At 32.5% G+C, this 24,957-nt stretch overlaps 2 protein-coding genes across 2 annotated transcripts; one reads left to right on the forward strand and one right to left on the reverse strand.

Annotated features, from left to right (window-relative positions):
* Window positions 1-127: 127 nt before the first annotated feature.
* Window positions 128-2,387, forward strand: LOC126771733 (arginine--tRNA ligase, cytoplasmic). Its single transcript, XM_050491786.1, has one exon. The coding sequence runs from the start codon at window positions 248-250 to the stop codon at window positions 2,291-2,293; it is 2,046 nt and encodes a 681-aa protein (XP_050347743.1). The 5' UTR covers window positions 128-247; the 3' UTR covers window positions 2,294-2,387.
* LOC126771777 (monocyte to macrophage differentiation factor) lies at window positions 2,361-24,954 on the reverse strand. The gene is made up of 4 exons (XM_050491872.1): window positions 24,606-24,954; window positions 23,460-23,650; window positions 17,448-17,700; window positions 2,361-7,166 (listed from the first exon to the last, which is right to left on the reverse strand). The coding sequence occupies exons 1-4, from the start codon at window positions 24,768-24,770 to the stop codon at window positions 6,978-6,980; spliced, it is 798 nt and encodes a 265-aa protein (XP_050347829.1). The 5' UTR covers window positions 24,771-24,954; the 3' UTR covers window positions 2,361-6,977.
* Between the last annotated feature and the right edge of the window lie 3 nt (window positions 24,955-24,957).

A 24,957-nucleotide genomic window follows, 5' to 3' on the forward strand; every position in this document is an offset into this window, starting at 1 on the left:
GAAACAGTTCATTAAATGGGTTTTTATCGCACTTGTGAAATTTCAAAACGTAAAATTTGATTACATTTTGTTTCAATCAATAACACGTCATTATGACATTAACTTGACATTTAATTAATGTCAACATGCTGAAGATAACCTAACAAATTGAAATACCTTTATACCTTTCTCTTTTGACGAATTTTTATTAAATATTTTATAAACATTTTTGGATTTTGGAATCTTATTGGCTATTAATAAAATCACCATGTCTGAAATAGATCCAAAATTACTCGAAAAAAGGACTACTGACGCTGAAAAACAAGTAAAAGAAATAGAAGAAGAATTAGATAAAATAGCTAAAGACGATCTCGGTTTTATAGGTGATCCAAATCTCGATAAACTGCTGTCTGATAATGAAAAACTTAAACATCGCTTGGCTATTCTTCAAAACGCTATTCAATCAGAAAGTAATCCAAAACCTGTGAAAAAAGAACCGAAAAAGCGGCCTAATTTAATAACGGATATTGATTCCATAGAAGGCACTATTTGTATTTTGGATGAGTTAAAAAACGTTTTTGAAAGCGCAATTATTTCCGCGTACCCTTCTTTGGAAGATCCGCCAGTAGTTATCACTTTATCTGGCAACAATCCCAAATTTGGAGATTATCAGTGCAATTCCGCTATGCCGATATCCCAAATATTAAAATCTAAAAATATTAAGAGTAATCCGCGTGAAGTGGCTAACAATATTTTGAATAAAACTCCAACATCTCCACTTATAGAAAAGATTGAAGTGGCTGGTGCAGGGTTCTTAAATATATATTTAAATAAATCATTAGCTGCACATGTTTTAAATTGTATTCTGCGCTTTGGAGTTCAACCACCTCCTGTTAAAAGGGAAAGGGTAATTGTGGACTTTTCATCCCCGAACATTGCAAAAGAAATGCATGTAGGACACTTAAGGTCAACCATTATAGGTGACAGCATTTGTCGTGTTTTGGAATTTTTAAACCATGATGTCCTCCGTCTTAACCATCTTGGAGACTGGGGCACACAGTTTGGTATGCTCATTGCCCATTTACAAGACAAGTTTCCCAATTTTAAGACACATTCTCCCCCTATATCGGATTTGCAAGCCTTTTACAAAGAATCAAAGAAACGATTTGATGAGGATGAAGAGTTTAAAAAGAGAGCTTATTCCTGTGTTGTTCAGCTTCAGTCTGGGCAACCTGATTACATAGCTGCTTGGAAGTTAATATGTGAAGTGTCACGTCAAGAATTTCAAAAAATTTATGACAGACTGAATATTAAAATAATTGATAGAGGTGAATCCTTCTACCAAAGCAGAATGGATAAAGTTGTGCAAGAACTAAAGGACAAAGGCTATTTAGAGGAAGATGATGGAAGGCTAATCATGTGGGGTAATCCAGAAACGCATGATGGAATACCACTCACAGTGGTCAAGTCAGATGGAGGGTACACATATGACACTTCAGACATAACCGCTATAAAGCAAAGAGTAGAAGAGGAAAAAGGTGACAGGTTTATTTATGTGACTGATGTGGGACAATACACACACTTTATGACAATAGATGCTTGTGCTCGGCGAGCTGGTATTCTTACTGGCAGAAAAAGAATAGAACATGTTGGCTTTGGTGTTGTCCTAGGAGAAGATAAGAAAAAGTTTAAAACTAGGTCTGGTGACACGATAAAATTGATAGAATTGCTTGATGAGGGCTTAAAAAGGGCTTTAGATAAATTGATTGAAAAAGGAAGGGATAAAGTGCTTACACCAGAGGAACTACGACAAGCGCAGGAAGCTGTCGCATATGGATGTATTAAGTATGCTGATCTCTCTCATAATAGAATAAATGATTACATCTTCTCTTTTGATAAAATGTTGGACGACAAAGGTAACACAGCTGTTTATCTGTTGTATGCATTAACTCGTATTAGATCTATCGCTCGTACAGCACAAATATCCGGTGAAACATTATTGGAAGAATGCCAAAAGACTGGTTTTAAACTAGATCATGAAACTGAATGGAAGTTAGGCAGAGTCCTTCTCAGATTCCCAGAAGTAATTCTTAAGGTTTCCAGTGATTTATACTTACATAGTTTGTGTGAATATTTATATGAAATATCTTCTGCTTTTACTGATTTCTATGATAAGTGTTACTGTGTTGAGAAAGATAAAAGTGGAAATATTGTTAAGATATTCTATGAAAGGTTAATGCTCTGTGAAGTCACAGCCAAAATTATGGAGCAATGCCTGAATATATTAGGTATTAAAACGGTATCAAAAATGTAAAAACTATTTACATACAACTTTTAACATACTTGTATTAATAAACAAGTTTTTACTAAATTAAAATCCATTTGAATGTAAAACTTTTATTTCATTCCCAAAAAACACTACAAAACTATACCAGGGTCCATTATCAAAGGTAACATGAATGAAATAACATTTTTAATAATCCACCGAAATATTATACAATCAAGTAATCCATTACGTTATCATTTTAGAGACTTAGGTAACTTGCGAGCTACAGAATATTTTAGTAATTACATCAAATATATGAATAAATGAGGATGGTTTATAACAGTAGTTGAGATTAACAAATAGCCTTGTACAAATACATTTATAAATATTTAAAACTAATTAAAGGAAATTGTACATGATGAATTTGGTATAACAGGATTATTTTATTTAGTAAAATTGCGGGTTCTGATACATTTAAACAAAACATATTAATATTTCAATACTATTGGAAATAAATATCAATAATTACAATTTAAAAATAAACAACCAAAATCTATCTCTTCAAAAAAATATTTTGTAAGAGTTATAAAATATTTTTTATTATTATTATAAAATATGTTACTCGTAATAGAATCTACCAACCCGCATTGGAGCAGCGTGGTGGAATAAGCTCCAAACCTTCTCCTCAAAAGGGAGAGGAGGCCTTAGCCCAGCAGTGGGACATTAACAGGCTGTTACTGTACTGTAATAGAATTTGCTTTCTTTTCTTAAATACTAAACGGTAAAAAGCATAAATGATTCTTTCAAATATACCTATTAATCGAACATTTTAAATTTGAACTTTAAATGACATCTATTGTCCTCTAAAAAAAAAATTGCTTCAAATAAATAGGGAACTATGAAAAAGACGCATTTACAAAACCAGATTATACTTATCTTATTAATTATTACATGAAAATCCAATGGCATCTCCGTGGAAGACTAGACATTGGTTGAGATATCACTACAATTTAAAACGACCTTATGATCGTTAAACTATTTCTAAAACATTGGAATATAAATTTAAAAAATAGATTATTTTCATCATTTCAAAATAGGTTTTGGTTAACGTTTGTAAATTGATGTATTTCTTTTTGAACGATTTCTGGTTTTAAGAAATACATGTTTATTTTTGTACAGTATAACAAATTAATTCCGCTGAGTATTCAATTCCTATTCATTCATTTATTTTGACGATATTATCCCGACGGATTTCGGCCACGACGGCCATTTTCTAGGGAGACTAGTTTATTGCGCAGTAAATATTTGCACAAGAAAAGATACAATCTTTTCACTATCATAGTCCGATGAGACAGCAATCCGAAATGATAGGAGAGGGAGAGAAAAAAGAGTGCAGGGCTGACGCCTTTAAGAGGCACGAGAGTTTAACACTTCCAACATTCTAATCGTGAGAATCTCTCAGCATGAAAATAAAATAATTTTATTTGAACCCGGGTTCTACAGCCGTACAATCTAGCCACAAGAACAACGAGGCAGTAATATCTTTTTCCGAAATTATTCTAATGAATTCTATATGATTAAACAAAAATATACATAACGGACTGCTATTATATGACCAATAACTATTTACATAATTATAAATATTTTTTACCTTGCAAATTTAAATTTGAGATTTACGTATGGCAAATTAATTAAATAACCACAAACACATGTTTAATGAATTACTATTCAAATAAAACCCACATTAAATGTTGGCAAGACGGCTAACAAAATTTTGTATTGATTTGCAATTCCGATTCTTCGGGTAAATAATCAAGCCCCAGTGTCATCAGTGTAGCACCTTTTAAATTGTAAAATAGTTTTTTCGAATTTGATATCAAATTCGAAAAAACATCAACAATAAAAATTAAAGATCAGCATATTTTTTACAACTATTACATCAATATTATTATGCTTAACACAGATTATACTATAAAAAAGAATAACTATAATTTCGTGGCATTCGATACTAGACACAAATCATTCAGCGAGTTAAATGTTACTTAGATAGGACAACTTTTACATTTCATTGAAATATATTTATCGCTGAGACAATAAGAATATAGAATGACTATCAAATGTTTTTTCTTTTTTTTTGTATTCGGTAATTCATAATCCTTTGCGTTGTTTGGAATGTAAAATTATTAGTATCAACTAATTTATTTATTTATTACTATCAAGTAATCAGTATATTCAATCCGTACAAAAAAATTTATAAGAAAGTCGTAAGTTTGTCAATGTACATTTATGTTCATCAAGACATGAAATGTCATTGATGAAAATAACTGTTTTATTAGTTTTGCATTTGTTTGTCTTTTTTTATGATTTGAAATGAAATATTGTATATCTTTTTAGTTAATAAGGTAAGGTTTATAGTTAATAAAATAGTAGTTGGTCAGCTAATAACATAGTACAATTAGTTTAATTTTCAGAGCTTCCAAATAAATATTAAATTAAGAACAGATTATAAAGAATTATAATTTAAAACACTAATCATAATCTATAAAAATATTTAGGAAGAATAAACTTCACTTTTTGATATCTATGATATAAAAGTCGGGAGCGATCTTTATTAGTATTTTGGAAACAACTTATAGTGGTAAATTTGAACATTTGATCAATTATTTTTACATACTTTGGTGCAACTGCTTTAGTTTTTAATTAATTACCCTGTTGCCTTAACTATTCAGCGGGGTTACAATATCATCATTAATTTAATTTAATTTCATTAAAATAAAATAATATAAAAACAATATCAAAATGTACATTAACTCATTACTTACAAACACTAATTTGCGAATGGTTGTAGCAAATAGTATGACTAGAAATTGTTGACAAATCGCAGCTTAAATTATGGAACAATCACTTACATTATTCAAGATGATTACTATTCATAAAAATTGGTATATAATCCAATGGTAGTCTAAGAAAGATAGACATATTTGAACTTTCTGACATTTTGGTAATATGTCGAAAATTATTAACTATAGAGGAAAAACTCTCAGATGCCAATTATAGAAGATATAATTTTCAATGGAAAAGGTTCTCATACAATTATTTTGGTCAACGCACCGATATTTTCAATATTAACGTTATATGTATAAGATGGCGCCAAAGGATCGCTACCTTCTTAACGAAAAATTGGAGTTACATTTAGAGGCTACCGTTTAACATTTTCCACTTAAAATCAATTAGAATGTTTTTTTGTTGAGTGGCATCATTTTTATAGCTATCTCTCTTGGACTATGATAAAAAATGGATATATACTTTGAATATAAGATAAAATGCGACTGCTTTAAATGCAATAAAATCGTACAACGATAATATATAGACGTGTACGTTATATCAATGAGAAACATGTAAACAATGTCGCAATCTTGGCATATATACCTATATTTAAATAGTTCTCTGGAAGTATGAAATACCTGGGTATGTTGGCAATTAATATTCATGCGACCTACATAGCATTTCATTCGTGTCACAGTCCGCCCCAGTTTACAAAACAGACTCCGATTGTCCAACGCGTACAATCATACGATAAAAATTAACAAAGCACACTGATGTTATGACGTGACTCCGTTCTACTCAACAATTTTACTGACTCCATATCAAGCATTTTGATATGCATTAAAATCTATGTATGTAGGCTAAAATATTGTAATATACAGATACAAGTAATTGAAAAAATCAGAAAACATAACAAAAAACTAATCGGAGAATTCAGTATTTGATCTGAAAATAGTAGGACTACTTGACGAATTTTACTTCGTATAGCGATATATAGAGTTTATCATAGAGAACATGTAAGATATTCACATCAATAATTGAGCAATATCTATTTAAATAATCATAGTATTCCAATAAGATTATAAGCTAGGAATAGTTTTACATGCTCAAGTACTTAATAAATACAAGTCACCACATATCGACAAAAGTTACATTTAGCTAGCTACACTAAAACATGTATAAGGAACTAGATCTAAGGAAAAATTCACATGAGGTGTATAAAAGATCTTTGCTGAAAAACTGGATTAAATATAAGTATAGATATATAAACGTTTCTAAAAACCCTAATACACGTTTAAATTGTCTAAATAGGGTTGGATTGGTCTCGAGATTCTGGGATACGACTACGTACGCTACAACAATAAGATCCAACAATATATTACAAAATATACACACGCATGTAGTATATCGACGAACGCGTTCTATTAAATAAAATAGGGTAATACTATTCATGACACCGTGCCCTGTTGCATAACCGCAGCCATACAATTTAATTAGTGCGATATGAATCATTACGTAAATAGCAAGTTTTACGGCGTAACTCAATTTAATATTATAATTGTAATACAATTCTAATCCTGTATATTTTTATCTTTTACGAGATTCATGATTTGATTATCCCAATATTCATTTTACACAAATAATATACGATATTATGATAGAGAACGCGTCCGTAGCTACTTTCGTCTATTACTAAATTGGAATAAGATTCAAAAATTCCATAATATCAATCCCTATAAGTTCCTAGTTTTCATCTTGACACTAACATTTTTTAACCAATTGACATCTGACATTTCGCGCGCCGCTGTCAATTGAACTATTCGTGGCCTTGTTAACGAATTAGGATACAAAAATATCTTAGGGACCTCGTTAATCGAAACGTTTGAATAGAATAAACGGGCAGTCTTCATTGCGATTTTAGTTCTGGGAAGAGATGTCGGAGAATAGCTAGGTAGTGAACACTGGCGGCTAGTGCTACGAACATATGCCAAATGGCATGGGCGAACGGGATGCGACCGTCTGACTTGAAGAAGAATACGCCTATCAGGTACAGCAAGCCACCCATCTTCAAATCGTGCATCGCTGGGAACTGATGCTGAAATAGAAACATTACACATTATTAAACTATTATATTTAAACCATCGTTTAATTTTCGAACATTGTAAAAATAATAATTTAGCTACAACGTTGACATAAAACTTCGAGCAGAAGAGGCAAGGTCAAGTGCTACAGCACTTAGGTAGTTGAACTGAGATGAACAAATGTTTCCGCATTCATTTTATATCAAACAAAAACAAAAGGCTTTACATTCAAACATTTATAACAATGGCTTTATAAATAAATATGACTAAAAACTTAATAATATTCTCGCGGTAATTTACATTTATATTAGTAACAGAAGTATTAAAATGATTTGACTGCCTCGATGGTCATGTGGCTTGATATAAGGCCGCAGATCCCGAAGTCCTGGGTTCTAACCGGTAAAAACTTTTTACCAGGTCGAGCCGATAAAAAGTTAGGGAGTTTTTCTGTCGAAGATTCTCAATAGCACCTCGGAGTCTGGAAGTTAGCAGTGTGTTTTTTTTTTTTTTTTTTTATAGAATAGGAAGGTGGACGAGCATATGGGCCACCTGATGGTAAGTGGTCACCAAACGCCCTTAGACATTGGCATTGTAAGAAATGTCAACCATCGTTTATAGCCAATGCGCCACCAACCTTGGGAACTAAGATTTTATGTCCCTTGTGCCTGTAATTACACTGGCTCACTCACCCTTCAAACCGGAACACAACAATATCAAGTATTGCTGTTTTGCGGTAGAATATCTGATGAGTGGGTGGTACCTACCCAGACGAGCTTGCACAAAGCCCTACCACCAGTAAATGTATACTATGTGTATAGTATGTGTATACTCCCATGCTTCGTAAAGCACGTAAAACCGTTGATCCTGCACCTGAACTCTTTCCGGATGTGTTGGTTTGCCGTCCCATCAGATTATGAATAGAGTGCACCTGAGTTAGCACACTAATATGGACACTATAATATGCCCTGCGCAGTTTGCTAATCGCTCATAAGATTGGCCGCCATGGCGAAATCGGTCAGGAAACATCATCATCATTAAAATTATATCAACTTCTAAAAAATTAAGGTAATCAGGGCACAAAATTGTATACAGTAATGTTAAATAACTTCGTACAAGGTTACAGAATCATTATTGTGCATGATGTTCATGTATAAAAAACATATTAATCATTAAAATTAAATTAATTTAATTAAATTATTTTAATTTCATTTATAACTGTTGTCCTATCGACAAATGATTTTTCTAAAATATAGTAAAGTTCTTTATGAGATGGTGGAGATCCTGTAACCAAAATGTACCTATTGGAACAGTGTGACGGAAGTAAGCTGTAAAACCAATGCTACTCTGTAAGAACTCACTTAATTACACACACGTGAAATGTTGGCAACTGACTTATGGCGATAAACTATTTTGACGCGTGTATTCTTGAAATGTTATGATTATTATAGTCAATGCCGCATATTAGTTTTTTGACATTTCACGACCGTTTTCTGCGGTGTTTCGATTTGTTCTCACAGAATAGCCTCACAGGCCTTTTACGGGCTCTACATAAATACAGATACCGATCGTGCATTATGAAATGTTTATAGTTTTTACTTGATTAGCCGTTTAGACCCGTACATACACTGTTTACGTTATTTTAACTTACTGCAAAGCAAAAAAGTATAATACTATGAATACATATGTACATCTACTGTTATGATTAATCTGTTAATATTATAAAATGCAAAAGGTTTTTATTTCGACGGATTGACATAACAATCTTTTCAATTTTAAAGGGATACTATTTCGCGCACCTTTATAATACTTAAATATATTTTTTTATTACTAAATGTAATCAATATTAATTTCGACTATGAATAAATTCTCCTTTTGTAACAAAATATTTTAAAAATTTAGAAGTATGTTCTAGTAATTAATTACTAAATTTAGATTTAAATCAAATTTATGTCAATAAATATATATAATGGCACTTTTTATTTATTAGAAAACATCACTAATCAAATTTAATTTAGGATGAGCGAAGCGGGCGAGTTTAGCGACTTTGCTTATAGTTTAATGTAATATTAAATAATTAATATAGGTAAAGTATTCAATATTTTGCATTGCAAGACGACGTTGCTCAACAATACCTAAGCTATTGTTATTTTACCGTCAATGATATCGGTTACTCTAGTTTCGAGCAGGTATAAAGTTCAAACAACAAGAATATCGTTAAGAAACTCGAAACTTCATAATTAAAAAAAAAAATTATAAATTATTTCCTTAAAATAATTATAACGTTTTATTTGTATGCCTTGAAGCGTGCTGTTTTGACGCAATTTTTAAAATAAAGAGTAAATAAATATAAAGTATGTATAAAGAGTAATTAGTATTTTTAAAATACATCTTATTTTTTATTTTAAAGTAGTGTGACCGTTTACTAATTTAATTAAGGTTTGCACTCTACTCAGAGAGTACCTACCTCTTAATGAGCACACCCCGTGTGTGTGTATCTTAAAAAACGTCCCGTCTCTCACGTCTCCACGCAAGTTTTGTTCTACTTACAAATTTATATTTTAAAGAACACGCATTGAATAAAACCCAGTTAACTTAACGTTTAGGTCACTTAAAAAAACGCTCGAAATGCGTTCTGTTAACTGTCTGTTGTTCTGTAAGTTTAAGACAACAACAAAATAATTAAGAATTTAATAGGCGAGCTGATTTTTCAGTCAATGAGCGTAATATATGGATGGATGGACATATTTAAAAGGTCGGTAAAAATATGTTTAAGAATATTAAACAATTTTTTCTCATATTACGTACTAGCCATCTTTATCAGTTTAAGAAAATAAAAAAAAGAAGAATTTTAAGTCTGTTGTTACTTGTTTCCCAGTTTCCCTGTGTTTTTTTTTCCCGCTTTATGTTAATTCGGGCAATATGCATATCGCGATTCATTGGTTTTTGTCGGTTTTGCAAATCGTAATTAAGTTTGAATACATTTAATATGTAATTTTTATTAATTTCGTATCCAAGCGATGCTCAAGTCGCTTAAGCTGTAAATGTGATAACTGTTATACTTATAATCAAGTGGTTTAAGCGAGTTTCCAAGGTATCCCATTTTTCGTAATGGAAAACGATACGGGCAGACTGAGTTTATGAGACAATGTCAAGGGCGAGATTGTAAACCAACAACGAGGGAAGACCTATATTGTATGTGTCAAAACATCGTGCTTCGACTTTTCCCGTGCAATAAACTAGGTTCCAGGGTATTTCGAAAGGATAAGATGACAACACCGTTCGAATTACTTACTTGCTTGCCTTCTCTGGCATTTACTATAGTAAATAATAATGCATGCATTTATTCACCTCTCCCACAGTAAGCGCGAATAGGGGTGAGTCGTGAGACTTCAGGTCCAATGACACATATGGTTTTTACGAGATCGTCATATCTCAGTTCAATTTTTGTTCGCTGATGATAATGACAAGAATACGATAAGTATATTTATATAAATCATTGCTAAAGTTTTGTCTTATTGGTATTGGTTATAAAAAAACATACGCCGTAAATGTACAGTAGATTAGAAGTTATATGGTATAATTAAGTATGCATCAGCAATATCCTTGCCGTACGTACCTAAACATGCGTCATCTATAATTGGTATAAGGAGCCCTCTGTGAAGAAGGTTACACATTTGTTTAACACAAATTAGATATCCATTATACGATAAAATAAATACTTGAATGGTATATTATGTGTTTTTCTCATCTCATCGAAAAACCACAGTGATATTTTTTTTTAATACAGAATAGGAAGGCGGACGAGCGTATGGTCCTGATGCCTGCCTGATGGTAAGGAATCACCAACGCCCATAGACATTGGCATTGTAAGAAATGTTAACCATTGTTAAACATCGCTTACAGTGATGTAAGCGATGGTTATGGAATATATGGAAGCTCGTCTGGGTAGGTACCACCCACTCATCAGATATTATACCGCAAAACAGGAGTAATTAGTATTGTTGTGTTCCGGTTTGAAGGGAGAGTGAGCCAGCGTTACTACAGGCACAAGGGCTATAACATTTTAGTTCCCAAGGTTGGTGGCGCATTGGCGATGTAAGCGATGGATAATATTTCTTACAATGCCTATGTCTATGGGCGGTGGTGACCACTCACCTATTCTATAAAAAAATTGAAGAAACAGTATATAAACAAACCGTAGATTTACATATTCCGTGCGTCCGTTAGTGCATAACATAACTCTGCTATGTTATGCACTACAAACAGTTCTTATACTGCAATTCCATATAACCGCTTGTAATCACTTTAATTTTACTTCCAAAGTTCCGACAATAACTGCATAATAACATTTAAGGCACCATTTTTTCGCGAATCCATAGTGAATGTCATAGATTATTCCTGATCTCGAGTTCTCAACCAATGATATCCCATCAATTTAATGTCAAAGTTGTTTATTTGGGTTTACTACTCTTGTGGTTGGAACATGCTATAGTTAGTATAATAATTTGACAACGACTGTAGCAGAAAGTCATGTTTAACAATTTATTTCAACATTATAGAAAACAGTAAGCGATCAGCCATTTTACTTCATTGACAAGAAGCTAGATTAGCCGAAGCGTATTATCGACAACATTGGAAGCCGTACTGTCTTACCTATATTTAATTATAAATAGTTATAGGAATTTAGTTGCGTATGTCAGTAAACGTATCCTTTTCATATATAACTATCCAGGTACAAGGACGACACATGTCTTACTAATATAGGAAATCTGTAATAATTTGTAATCTCAGCGCTTATACATGTGTTTTCTATTTATTACTTTGTTTAATCATTTTATAAATTACAATAATAGCGAAATAAAAGCTTATTTTGGTAGCATCGACCAACTTGGTTCAGTGAAATAAGTTGTTTTTTTTTTTTAAAACAGCGGACAAGCAATTGGAACTGATGGTAAATGGAGACATTTTACCACCAGGTCCATTCCTTACATCGCCAATGTGTCACCAACAATGGGAACTAAGATGTTACATGACCATTGAACCTGTAGTTATACTGGCTCACTTACCCATTTGCATGCTTTAGTAAAGTGAATACAAAAACAAAATTATAAATAGTGTCAATACTTTTATTATTCAAATGAAATTTTGACACATATCTTCGCAGTTCTTTGTACCAATTTGTAGCACAAGATTACTATTCCGTAACAGCCTGTGAATGTCCCACGGCTGGGCTAAAGGCCTCCTCTCCTCTTTTTGAGGAGAAGGTTTGGAGCTTATTCCACCACGCTGCTCCAATGCGGGTTGGTGGAATACATATGTGGCAGAATTTCAGTGAAATTAGACACATGCAGGTTTCCTCACGATGTTTTCCTTCACCGTAAAGCACGAGATGAATTATAATCGCAAATTAAGCACATGAAAATTCAGTGGTGCTTGCCCGGGTTTGAACCCACAATCATAGGTTAGGATTCTCGCGTTCTTACCACTGGGCCATCTCGGCTTTTACATTATGTATCGCTAATGCGCTCTAAAGTCTGGATCAATAGGTACTCTCGTGACCTTATTGTTACAATAGAGTGTTGAAATTGAATGCTTCTTAAATAGTTTTAATTTACCTCGATAATTCTTCCATTAATAATACTTTAAACAAACTCATTATATAGCAGCAAAGTTAACATTGAATGTATAGACTTGAAGAGGTATATTTGCAGCATAAAATAAAATATCCCACTACGAAAGGTATTTTAAATTGCAAATAAACCTTAAATATTTTAATTGCTCTCCTCATACGGAGTAGGTGATCTAAAATTAAAACGGCAACCAACTTTCGCTGTTGCTTTAGCAGCGAATTTAAATTGTAAGTTTACTAATAATAAGGAATTCATATATTTTTTTCTATTTCAAGAAATGCTCAATTTCAACTCACAAAAAGTGTAATTTTCAAAGAATAGTAATTGCCCCGTAAATTCGCAGTGACGAATATACCAATTAGCTTTCCCGACACGCTTAATTAAAAATTATAGTTAGGGTTTAAGTTTTGAAGTTTGTTAATCGCTCTGACCCGTGTGACATATACAAAGTCTGTGTAGCTTCTAGGTGAAGGGCAGCAACATAAAATAATTAAGTATTACGTAAACTCAACGTAACACCACACGAATGGGCTACCACCTAAATGATTAGATGAAAAAGTTAAGTAACAGTCAGTTACTCCATCAAAACCCTCCTTTACCTATAAAGTGCGTAACTTATTCCTAATATTACATAGATTGAAAAGGTTTATATAAAACTAAACAAGATATATATAAACAATCATTATTAATATACATATAAATGTCGCGCACTTCCAAGTTTATATTTACCGTAGTATTTATAAAGATTAATGAATGGTCGGGTCAACTCGATCCAACGTTCGCAATGCTAGCGATCTATTATAGCTAGAGCCGGGCCGTTCGAGATCCCTTTTATGTTGAAGATAAAAGTAAATAAAATCGAAAGACTAATGTTGAATGTCATTCTGTGACGTAAAAATTTTAACAATATCGTCTATTCTTATTCAACGAATTCGAACAAAACAAATGATATAGATATTTTAATGTAATAAATATATATTATTATAAAGCGATAAATTTTGAAAAATATTTGCGACAGGCAAGGTCACAAGTTTGTAAATATACAGTCTATTTTTTCTCTGAACGTTTCATTGTTTCATTTTTACAATTCCAGAGATTTAATTACGGAGCCCTAAGTATATAAAAATTTATCCTGTTTCTGTTTTGTTTCTTGTGAGTTGTTATTTAGATAACAATAATTATACACAGTTTTATTTACAAACGCTACACGTGCATAGCTTGATTTGTTACGAAACATTCTCGTTACGTAGATGTCTAGTTATGTCTTGTCCTTGTGTAAACTAATAAGACATGAATTCTTTAAAAAGTATGATTATGTCGTGATGTATTCTTACTAGCAATTTTATGATTTAACTTATTTGCAATCGCTAAATCAAAAACTTCTGATAATCAACGAGCAAAGTTAACTCGAAATCGTTTTGTTTTTAATTTTAATTGACAGAAAAGTAATGTTATAGAGCTCAAACGCGACAACTCGTACAGTACAGTCGAGAAGAATGATCTGCACTAGTTTTAGAGTCTATCGCGTTCAAACAGACAGACAAACGCGGCAGGGGGCTTCGCTTTATAATATTTATTTTGACACCTTTAAACGAAAGGGAAATTAATAAATTGCAATAAATTCTTTAACGACAACTCCTAACCTTGTCTTATAAAATAATAACTTTGTAGTCCTAATAATAAAATTAATCGCTTGATAAGTGGACGAAGTATAATTCTAACTGTGTCCGGTTCGAGTTTCACGTTATCACGTATATAAATCTTTGTAATCACTTCATTACTACTTACTATAACTATTACATTACGATTACGAGACATTACGAGAGTAATACTAAACATTTTATATTTTATTTATAAGTGTTAAGGTTACACCGAAATGCTATAATTATATATATTTTCTTTATATTGACTCGACTTCAAATCGACCATCTGATGAGATATGGTTAATTCCGCATGTAAATATTACTAGAAGAAATATAAGCCCTTCCTCACCTTACTCATGTACTTGGCGTTATGTCTCCTGATTTAAATTGAAACATGGCGGTACATACTATTTTTTATCATTATCAGCATCATCATATCAGCGGTAAAACGTTCATTGCTGGACAAAGGCCTCCCCAAGAATTTCCTCTATAGCCGGTCTCGCGCTACCCCCAACGGTTTCCTGCGACCCTCACAATATCGTCGGTCCACCTTGTTGGGGGCCTGATGAACAAAGTCTTACCAGTCGAATCTCTGATATTTTTTATTGTATTTATTCTGCTATGAAGAATATATTTAATCAATTTCTATGCTGTTTAAGTGATTTATAAATAAAAAAATGATTTAAAAAAACTTTGAAGAGCCATATATCAATTTTAAAAAAATATTTATTTTAGTAGCATTGAGATAAACATAACATAAACTCAGAAACAGAGTATCCAACGTGCCATATATAGAAAATGTTATACAATTTTAACCAACGTTTATTACATACTCTAACCGTCACGCACGCACTATTTCGTAATAATATTTATTAGTACAAGTTACTACTCTTTCTTATGGAGCTGGTACATACAACGTCAAGTTGAAACATTTCCCAGGCAGTTGTTACTCTCGATATTTTCATCAATTCTCGCGATTAAATACTATCCATTGAGCATTTTCTCTATAACTACTCAGCTCTATCTATGTATAACTAGTTTGCAAGTAATGCAAACGAAAACAAGCCATACTACACATACATACATATACTCATTATCATGTTAATATACATATAAATATATGTGTGTGTATATATATTTAGATAGTAAAGATTTTTTGAAAGAATAAATATTTACTTAGAACATTCGTTATCTGTTTAGAGTTTGACTTTTATCGTGTATTTCTTGTTCTAGCGTCTAATTTATATGTAGTAAATGTCGTTGCGTACGTAACTTTTTATATTTTTTTAATGTTTTTCAGGGGACTACACGTTAACGCTACAAAATTCTCTCCAGAAACGAGTTTCTATATCTATCTATACTTATAAATGAGGAGACGTATTTTTTCTAATGCCTATTTTTTGCAATAACTGTAAATAAAAAAAAAACTAATAAAGCAACACACATAAAACTTATGCCAGCAGATGCAGAACGTTTCGGAGAAGGTTTTATATTTTATTACATAAGTAGCTGCGTTTGTCAGTTTCACCCGCTTTAAACTATTGACGAGACAAGCGTGAATTTCGTGTTCTCGTGTATATGAACAAGTCAGTCAAAATATTTCTTAAATTATTTTCTCTACTTTATATTCGCTTCGTCTGCTAGAACTTTGTTTTACATTGTAAAAACATGTGGCAGACGAAGGCAACGCCGTTATAAATAGCCGGCTCTCGAGTCTTGACAGCACAATACAGAGCCGTCAAGTTGTCTCGTAGCGTGTATCGGCACACGAGGGAATTTAAACTTAATTACATGTTTATTTTTTTATATAATATCGTACATAGTAATTCAATAAACGTAATATTTTATCTTTTATAGTATTTTATCTGACTATCTTGTTTAAATAGCAATTCGTACTAATTAAGTAGGTACTAAATCGTTTGCTTAACTGTTATTGTACATCTGTAACCGAACATTTACGAGTTACGAGTAACGAGCCGTTAGTATTTCCTATAAGTTTTTACGGCTCATACGTCAGGCGATTTCGAAATTAATGAAACGGTTTTATATGTACGCTTTTGAATTATTATTTTTATAGTAAAGGTAGGCCGAGCATATGGGCCACCTGATGGTAAGTGATCACCAACGCCCATAGACATTGGCATTGTAAGAAATGTTAAACATCGTTTACATCGCCACTGCGCCACCAACCTTGGGAACTAAAATGTTATGACCCTTGTGCCTGTAATCACACTGTCTCACTCACCCTTCAACCGGTGGTCAAAACACAACAATACCAAGTACTGCTGTTTTGCGGTAGAATATCTGCCCTACAAATTTTACTATCTGTGGATAAAATAATTCGTTTTGTGAATATACATAGTAACCGAATATGAGTGTGGTAGGTAGGTAAACTTGAATTTGTATACAAAATACTTTTCCCCGACATTATATTATTTTTAAGTTTTTTGTTTAGGTGAAGATACAATTCAAGCAAAATTTTGAAATCAATTCTTATTTTTTGTGTTAAATTTAAAAAAAATTTATCGATATAGTTTTTTATATTATATAACCGTATAGAGGAACTTTTTAAAATAATGAGACAGCGCCGTTTAACCACCATGGGTCATACTCACAATACAAAACTTATAAGCACAATCAGCAAAGATTTCGAGCGATATACCCACAACAAGTAACAATTTTCCACCCACCCATAAGGGTGATATGATAATTTTTAAATGCCCATAGACAACCCTCATCCTATAATATATTCAATAAAAAATAATCTGAAGTCAGCAAGAATCGTTCAACAATGTCGGTATTCAATGTGAACAGCTTATTTGGCAACATGACACTGTTCGTCAAGGGCGGCCGCAGCTGCTGCGGCATAGTTTACACGAAGCGTTATTATAACATTTACAATATAAAATAAATAATGATATTACTATACCTTCGCGAAGCAGGCACTACACAAAAACTAGTATTGCAACAAACATTAAAGCCATTAGCATGCAGTATATATCGCTAGTTTGTAAAGACATACATTTGAAGTGACAATGATCACCGCTGGTCCAAGCCCCATAATCAAGTACAGCAATAACTCCAGCATCTTGTACCGCTCGTGGAATATCTGCTGGTATGTGATGCCAAGGACAGCTAGCAGCCATATCGCCCAGCGCAATTCTCGAAGCATCCAGCACGACAATGTACCCACAGTCAGCCATGGGAAGTAGGAGCTCGCGATGAATATATAGATCATGGCGCGGTCGCATCGGTGGAGGAAGTGTTTCATTTTACTGCAAAATTTGTAAACTTTTAGCGTAATGCGCTTAGTTCTTTTTAAGTTTAAAGCTATGAATATGTAAGTTTGAATGTGAAAAATAATAATATCATTCACACACGGCCATCTGATCCCAAATTAAGCAGGGCTTATGATATATAAACCAGACAACTGATATACTACATATTCTACTTTTCTTTTGCAAATACATACTTATACAGATAATTACACCCAGACTCAGGACAAACAGACATGTTGATGCACACAAATGTCTGTCCTGGCTGGGAATCGAGCCCACAACCTTCGGCGTGAAAGGCATTTTTTTTTTTTTATAGAATAGGAAGGCGGACGAGCATATGGGCCACCTGATGGTAAGTGGTCACCAAACGCCCTTAGACAAACCAAACGCCCTTAGGCCTAAGAAATGTCAACCATTGCTTACATAGCCAATGCGCCACCAACCTTGGGAACTAAGATTTTATGTCCCTTGTGCCTGTAATTACACTGGCTCACTCATCCTTCAAACCGGAACACAACAATAACAAGTACTGCTGTTTTGCGGTAGAATATCTGATAAGTGGGTGGTACCTACCCAGACGAGCTTGCACAAAGCTCTACCACCAGTATTAATTATAGCTATTGTAAAAAATGGTTAAAATAAGAGGTTTATCTGATTATCTGTTTTAAAATAATGATATGTAAACAAATATTATGATGCAATAAGTATCGAGGCAAGCGATCTCTCCGTCCGCACTGTGCGCTAGTTGGTACATCTTACCACTGCAACGCCTACGCCATTTTATCGTGAGTTATTTCTAATATATATTTTATATCTTCGGAACCTATTGGTCTAAATTGCAAAGTCTAAACGGTAATGTACTATTATTTTAATAGATATAAAACGTTTAAACATAAAGTTTACATAGTTAGTTACATAGTAGACATGTTTAATGATAATTTGCACTTAAATTATCATTTATTTCTTCCAATTTTTCTTTTAAATAAAATGAATCGGAGATCTCAAATCAACAAATCTTCTATACCTATTCGTACATAGAATTAGTGTATCTGTTACGTTTAAAATATACAACATACTAACATATGTCTGACCCAAAACCATAAACTGAAATAATATGAAACGTTTATGTTAATCGGATTAGTAGTGTTTGCGTGAATCGAATATAAACAAACAAAGTAGGTAAGTACTGATTATATGTATATTTTTTAAATAAGATAGCAGACACTTATGTACGACTTCATGATATAAAAGCATCTAGAAGTAACTTACTTCAAATAGTTATTAAATAATCATTCAGCCAGATTTACAGAACGTTACAAAATAATGTATTAATAAGCTATTCAACATACCATATCACAATATCTTTTAAAAAATAAGTATTAAATATCAACAAATATTCACAACTATTAAATCGAGTCCCTATCATACTTTAGAAATAGTCGTACACGAAGTATAACATATTATGAGGTTAATGTTTGATATCACAATTGTGAAATCAAATCCAAGTGTATTTACAAAAAATGAAAATTATCCAGGTGTAACAGTGTAATGTGTTACTTTTACCGGGATATTGTAACAGTTTTAATTTATCGACTACCGGATTAATATAATAATCTTTGCACAACAATCGCTTTTGGTGATTGAAGGTGATTCAGAGTCTATAATTTAAGTAAAAGATCTTATTTAATGTTATTTTTTTTTATTCACAAGTAATTGTTACACGGAATTCGTTTCGACAGCGCTCCAAATATATTAAAATAGTCGTTATACCATAGAAATACCAAATACAAAGAAAATGTTCCATCTAATAAAGAAGTCATTTTAATTTTTTACTTTCTAGTTTATGGTTAAAATGAACTGTAAAAAATAGAAACTTCGAGAAGCAATGAATGACTTTGTACGAGGTAAGGGGTTACTTACTACTACAAATCCATCTCATTTTAGTACGTTGTGGTTTAAAATGAAAATGGTATTCATATCAGTACGTACTGCTACTGAGTACTCAGATTTAAATTGATATATGTATTTTTTATTCAAAGCGGTATATGTATTAAAAAAATATTTTGAAAGCTGACTTTCGTACCTTTCGTTACCACTATTATAAATGCGAAAGGTAGTTTGTTTTTTTGCGGGTAAAGCCGCGTTTGGATAGTAGTGTGCATATAAATTTACATTCTAATCTAATCCTCATATTATTACACACAACTTATTTATTTTTTTATCGACAATGATTTATATAAACATACATAAATACAAATAGTACCATAGTAGTATAGTAATTACGGCCTTACTTATAAAAGTTATTAAGCGGGTGATTAGTTAAGCAATGCTGTGTTTTCTTCTTCTGAATGTCAAATAGCCGAGATGGCCCTGTGGTAAGAACGCGTGAATCTTAACCGATGATCGTGGGTTCAAACCCGGGCAAGCACCACTGAATTTTCATGTGCTTAATTTGTGATTATAATTTATCTCGTGCTTAACGGTGAAGGAAAACATCGTGAGGAAACCTGCATGTGTCTAATTTCACTGAAATTCTGCCACATGTGAATTCTACCAACCCGCATTGGAGCAGCGTGGTGGAATAAGCTCCAAAACGTTCTCCTCAAAAAGAGGAGAGGAGGCCTATAGCCCAGCAGTGGGACATTCACAGGCTGTTACGGTTACGGTTACGGAATGTCAAATCAATAATGACAGAAAATCAGTATTTAACTAAACAACCGCTATGCAAGGCCGTTAGTGCTAGCTATCGACTATCGAAAATATTTTATAGTAGTACTAGTTACGTCAAAATATCCCAGTGGTACGAACACGTGAATTTTAAACCGGTTTTGTGTCTATAATACATCTCGTGCTCAGCGGTGAACGAAAAACAACGTGAGAAAATCTGCCACGTGTGTATCAACCAATCAGCGTGGTAGAATGAGCTCCAAATCTCCTCAATAGGAGAGGAGTTCTATGCTCAGCGTCGGGACTATAATATGCTTACTTTGCTACTTCACTTTTACTATATTCTATCTTCTTACAAGTGATTCGATCGGTGAGCGATCATGGCCACTCTTCGTCCCCGAAGTATTGGGTCTGTAAGTAATTGAATCTCCTCTCATCACTTCATTCAAATGTAACAAATAACTTCCGGCGACCTCAATAGCATCATTCCAACAAAATTGCTAATCTGAAGATAGATTTATGCCTAAGTGTATGAATAATCAGACTTATACGATATTTTAAAAATTGCATCTTAATTTAATAAATATTAAAATTGAAGATACCAACGGTTCAGACGGGGCACTGTTCTTAAAAAAATACATAAGAGTATATAGGTACTATGGATCTATTTAAATATATAACAATATATAATAGATACATAATTAATCATAACTAAAAATTGCTGCGTATTTCTAGAACGGAAATTTAAATTACATAGAACAATATTCGATAAATAAATTGTTATTAAATAAAGTGTATTATAATAAGGCCAAACACTAAGAAGCCCTTTTAACGTTTTGCTTGTTGCTTTTCTTGAATATATAATAATATAATACTAGCTTCCGCTCGGGGTTTCGTCCGCAAGTAAGGGCGTAGGATGTGATAGGTAGTCTATTTCCTTTCCCATTCCACAGACAACGTGTATAGATAATTTCACGATAATCTATTGAGTAGTAAGATGTGAAAGCGTAACAAATAAATAAACAAACTTACTTTCGCACTTATAATATTAGTAAGGACGTATATTTATTATACTAAGTTATAATTTGTATAAATTGATATTAAGTACCGTCATGATTAAATAGCTTTTAATAACTGAAGTTGAATGATGAGTACTTAATTATATATAGAGGTCGAATGCAATATAATTAATATTGTCTCTGAAGTCAATTTTTTTTTCATTCCATTATTCTTCAATCGAGTTAATAGCTATGCATTTATCTCCCTAAGGCATAACTTTCTTTGGTTATTAATATGCATATAATGTAGGAAGTAAAACTTTCTGTTATTAATTCTCAAAGCATTCCATTATGTATCGTTAACTCTATTCATTCAGTCTGATATTTTTTTAGTTGCCTCGATGTTCTAATGGCTAACTTATAAGCCCTTCGTCTCTTGAGAAGACCGTACGGGGCACAGCAGGGAAGGGCAGCGGATGCGTTTTATCGCCAATACAATCCCGCAGCCTCTCCGATCTGTACCAAAGAAGGCCATCGCAGTGATTTTCGTAGATAAGAATCCCACATCAGCTGGTTCTTTTAAAGGCTACCTTTCTTTGGGTTTCACTGACGAAAAATAACGTACCTAGCTGCAGCTACAAATGATGATAAGAAGTTATTGGTTTGCTTTTTAAAAAAAAATCAGCAGCAGTTTGGAGATTGATTGGAGAGATTGAGCAGTATTTACACGCCTGTGACTCGGGAATAACGAAAAGCCGTTGATTCTGCACCTGTACTGCGATCGTGTCGGATTGCCGCCCTCATAATATGATAACTAACGAGAGCACCTGTGCTTGCGTACACACTTGTACACTATTGTATTTTTTTATATGTAAAATAAGAAGCAGACGGGCAAATGGGCCGCCTGATAGTAAGTGGTCACTATCACCCATAGACATTGGCGCTGCAAGAAATATTAACCTTTCCTTACGTCAATGCGTCAGCAACTTTGAGAACTAAAATGTAATGTCCCTTGTGCCTGTAGTAAAACTGGCTCACTCACCCTTCAAAGAAGGACAACAATATTGCTGTTGAGTAAAGTTTTTTATAATTATTTACCTATGTTGTATATTTAATTTTTATGACTTTTATAGAAAAGGTTTAATAGATAAGACGTATGTTTCTACATAATCAGTTTAATATTACTGTACAAATTAAAAAAAAAATGTTCTAATTATTATGGTCAAGGATCAGTAAATCGAGTTATGTATGTTTTCGGTTTCTTTATTGTATACTCTATTATTGGTTTTGTATTTGTTTATATCGAATATATATTTAATTTCACACATTCTGCGTATAATTTAAAATTTTGACACCTTTTTTTCGTAGAACTGCGTATCAGAAAACATTATCAGAAGAAAACTTGCAATTTGGGTGTATGTCATGTTCACGAAGGACGTATTTATACTGATACTACTTTTATATATTGTAGTTTTATAAGATGCAATTTATAATGTCAACCTAGTCGGAATCCAGACACTTTTCAGATAAACGCTGGCCAAACTATAACAGGTGCAACAAACGCTACATGGAAGATGTGTATATAAATCAGATGAGAGATTTAAAACGACCGCAGAAATATTTTTAGCACTGTTTTATTATATTTTTATTAAAAATATATATCGCCTTAATACTAATTTGACTAATTTAATAATCTATTAAATAGCTGCCTCAAAACAAGCTTTTAATTGGTAGTAAATTTTAAACATAATATAAAATATAAACGCACAGCTCCGAAAGGCTATGCAAAAATCAGCTCAATCGGTCGACTGAAACTGGTTAAAAAAATATTTGTAAGTTTCGGCTTTCATATACGAACAGGTGAAGTAAATTAAAAACTTTGGAAAATAAATACAAGACAAACCTTTATGTGAATACTATACTTGAAACAATAAACATAAATTACATTAAAAAGTGTTTTAGCTTCGAATCGTTCTTTGATTCCGAATGCGCGCGGATATTGTGCCCGAATGCAAACACCTAACTACTACTGATTTATTACTAATTGAAAAAACTCTATAAGAAAACTGATAGATTGCGTTAAATACTTACGTATTAGATTGACAACAGCACACTGAATGGAAAGTGGTGGACACAGCGAAGAGCAGGCACAGTGCCAGCCCGTAGACCACCGCAGCGATGGCTTGCGGCGCGTTCACGGAGCGCGTGAGAAGCTCCCGTGCGCCAAGGGATGCGGGCGCAACGCATAGTGCATGTGTGCACACATTTGCGATGTTTTCCACCTATGGAAATAAAAATTTCACATTATGCTTTAAGCCAATTATAAATAAATAATAAACGAATAATAATACATTTGTATATGCTTAATATAAATATCGTATTTTATAAAAAAAATACAAAACAATATAATGAGAAGGAGTATGTCTTTGTGTATAAATTAGAAACTAGAAGCGAGAAAAGAAAGTCAAGAGACACAAAACACACATATTGTTTTGTTAGACAAATTAATAATAATAAAAAAAATTCCAATCTAAAAATTTTGGTAGTGATGCTGCCTGGAAATGAAAACATAAAGGCACATAAAACTACCAAACTATAAGCTTATACAAAGATACACCAAACACACCGACAATATGTCTGTAAAGATTAGAAGACAAAATAATAAATAAAAAAAATAGATATGAGTTGAATCCAGGTGTGTTTCTACATATAACAATTACAATGCTTAATTTTTGTTAACATTTTACACACTGGAAAACAAGAATGTTTTGAATCAAAAATAATTTTATGAATAAAACTGAAACTATTTATTTAACTTATTTTATTTATATCCATGAATATTTAAAACAAATTTTTAGCATAGTTATATAATTTTGATTTTTAGAAATCGAATTCTTGTCTATAAAAATAATATTTGGCTACTTCTAAAAAATTATGAAATTGGATGAAGAAGGTGTTAGACAGCTGCTATTTCCAAGTGCATGTTGGAGATGTTAAATACATCATACACCTGAAAATATACAACCTTAATTTATAATAAAAGATCTTTATTAGTTTGATATTTTATTATTTTTATAAAACACTAATCCTGTTACTAAAACAAGATTTACTTGTTGTAAAAAAGTTAAAATGGTAATATGTTCGAAATTGTTTTCAACAGATCTTATCACAAGCAAATCGGTAAAGTAAAACTAAATAAAAGTTATCGATCGCTTTTATAAATAAATATTGACTTACCGCTGTCGGTACGTAAGCTTTATTGGATGTGGCCTTTTCGTTCATCCATTTCACTGATTTAAGTTTTTCCCAAGGCAAATCACAATGAAAGTAAATTTTACTTTGATTAAATTTTGATTTGAATTTCATAATTATCACAGAAAATAAGCTTACAACGTCGCCCATGGTGTGTATTTATTATCAATATAAGTTAAAGCAAAATGGTCATGAGACCAGTGACGATACGCTTAATCTTTTTATTATATTAGCACTCATGGTCGTAATTCAATTTACATTTTCTGTTTGAAATTTTCAATACAACATTTTATTTATAACACGCCCCAAACGGTCGGCCGACGTCCACCGCTCATAA

Source organism: Nymphalis io, chromosome 11, assembly GCF_905147045.1.
Source record: "Nymphalis io chromosome 11, ilAglIoxx1.1, whole genome shotgun sequence".
NCBI classification, from domain to species: Eukaryota; Metazoa; Arthropoda; class Insecta; order Lepidoptera; family Nymphalidae; genus Nymphalis; species Nymphalis io.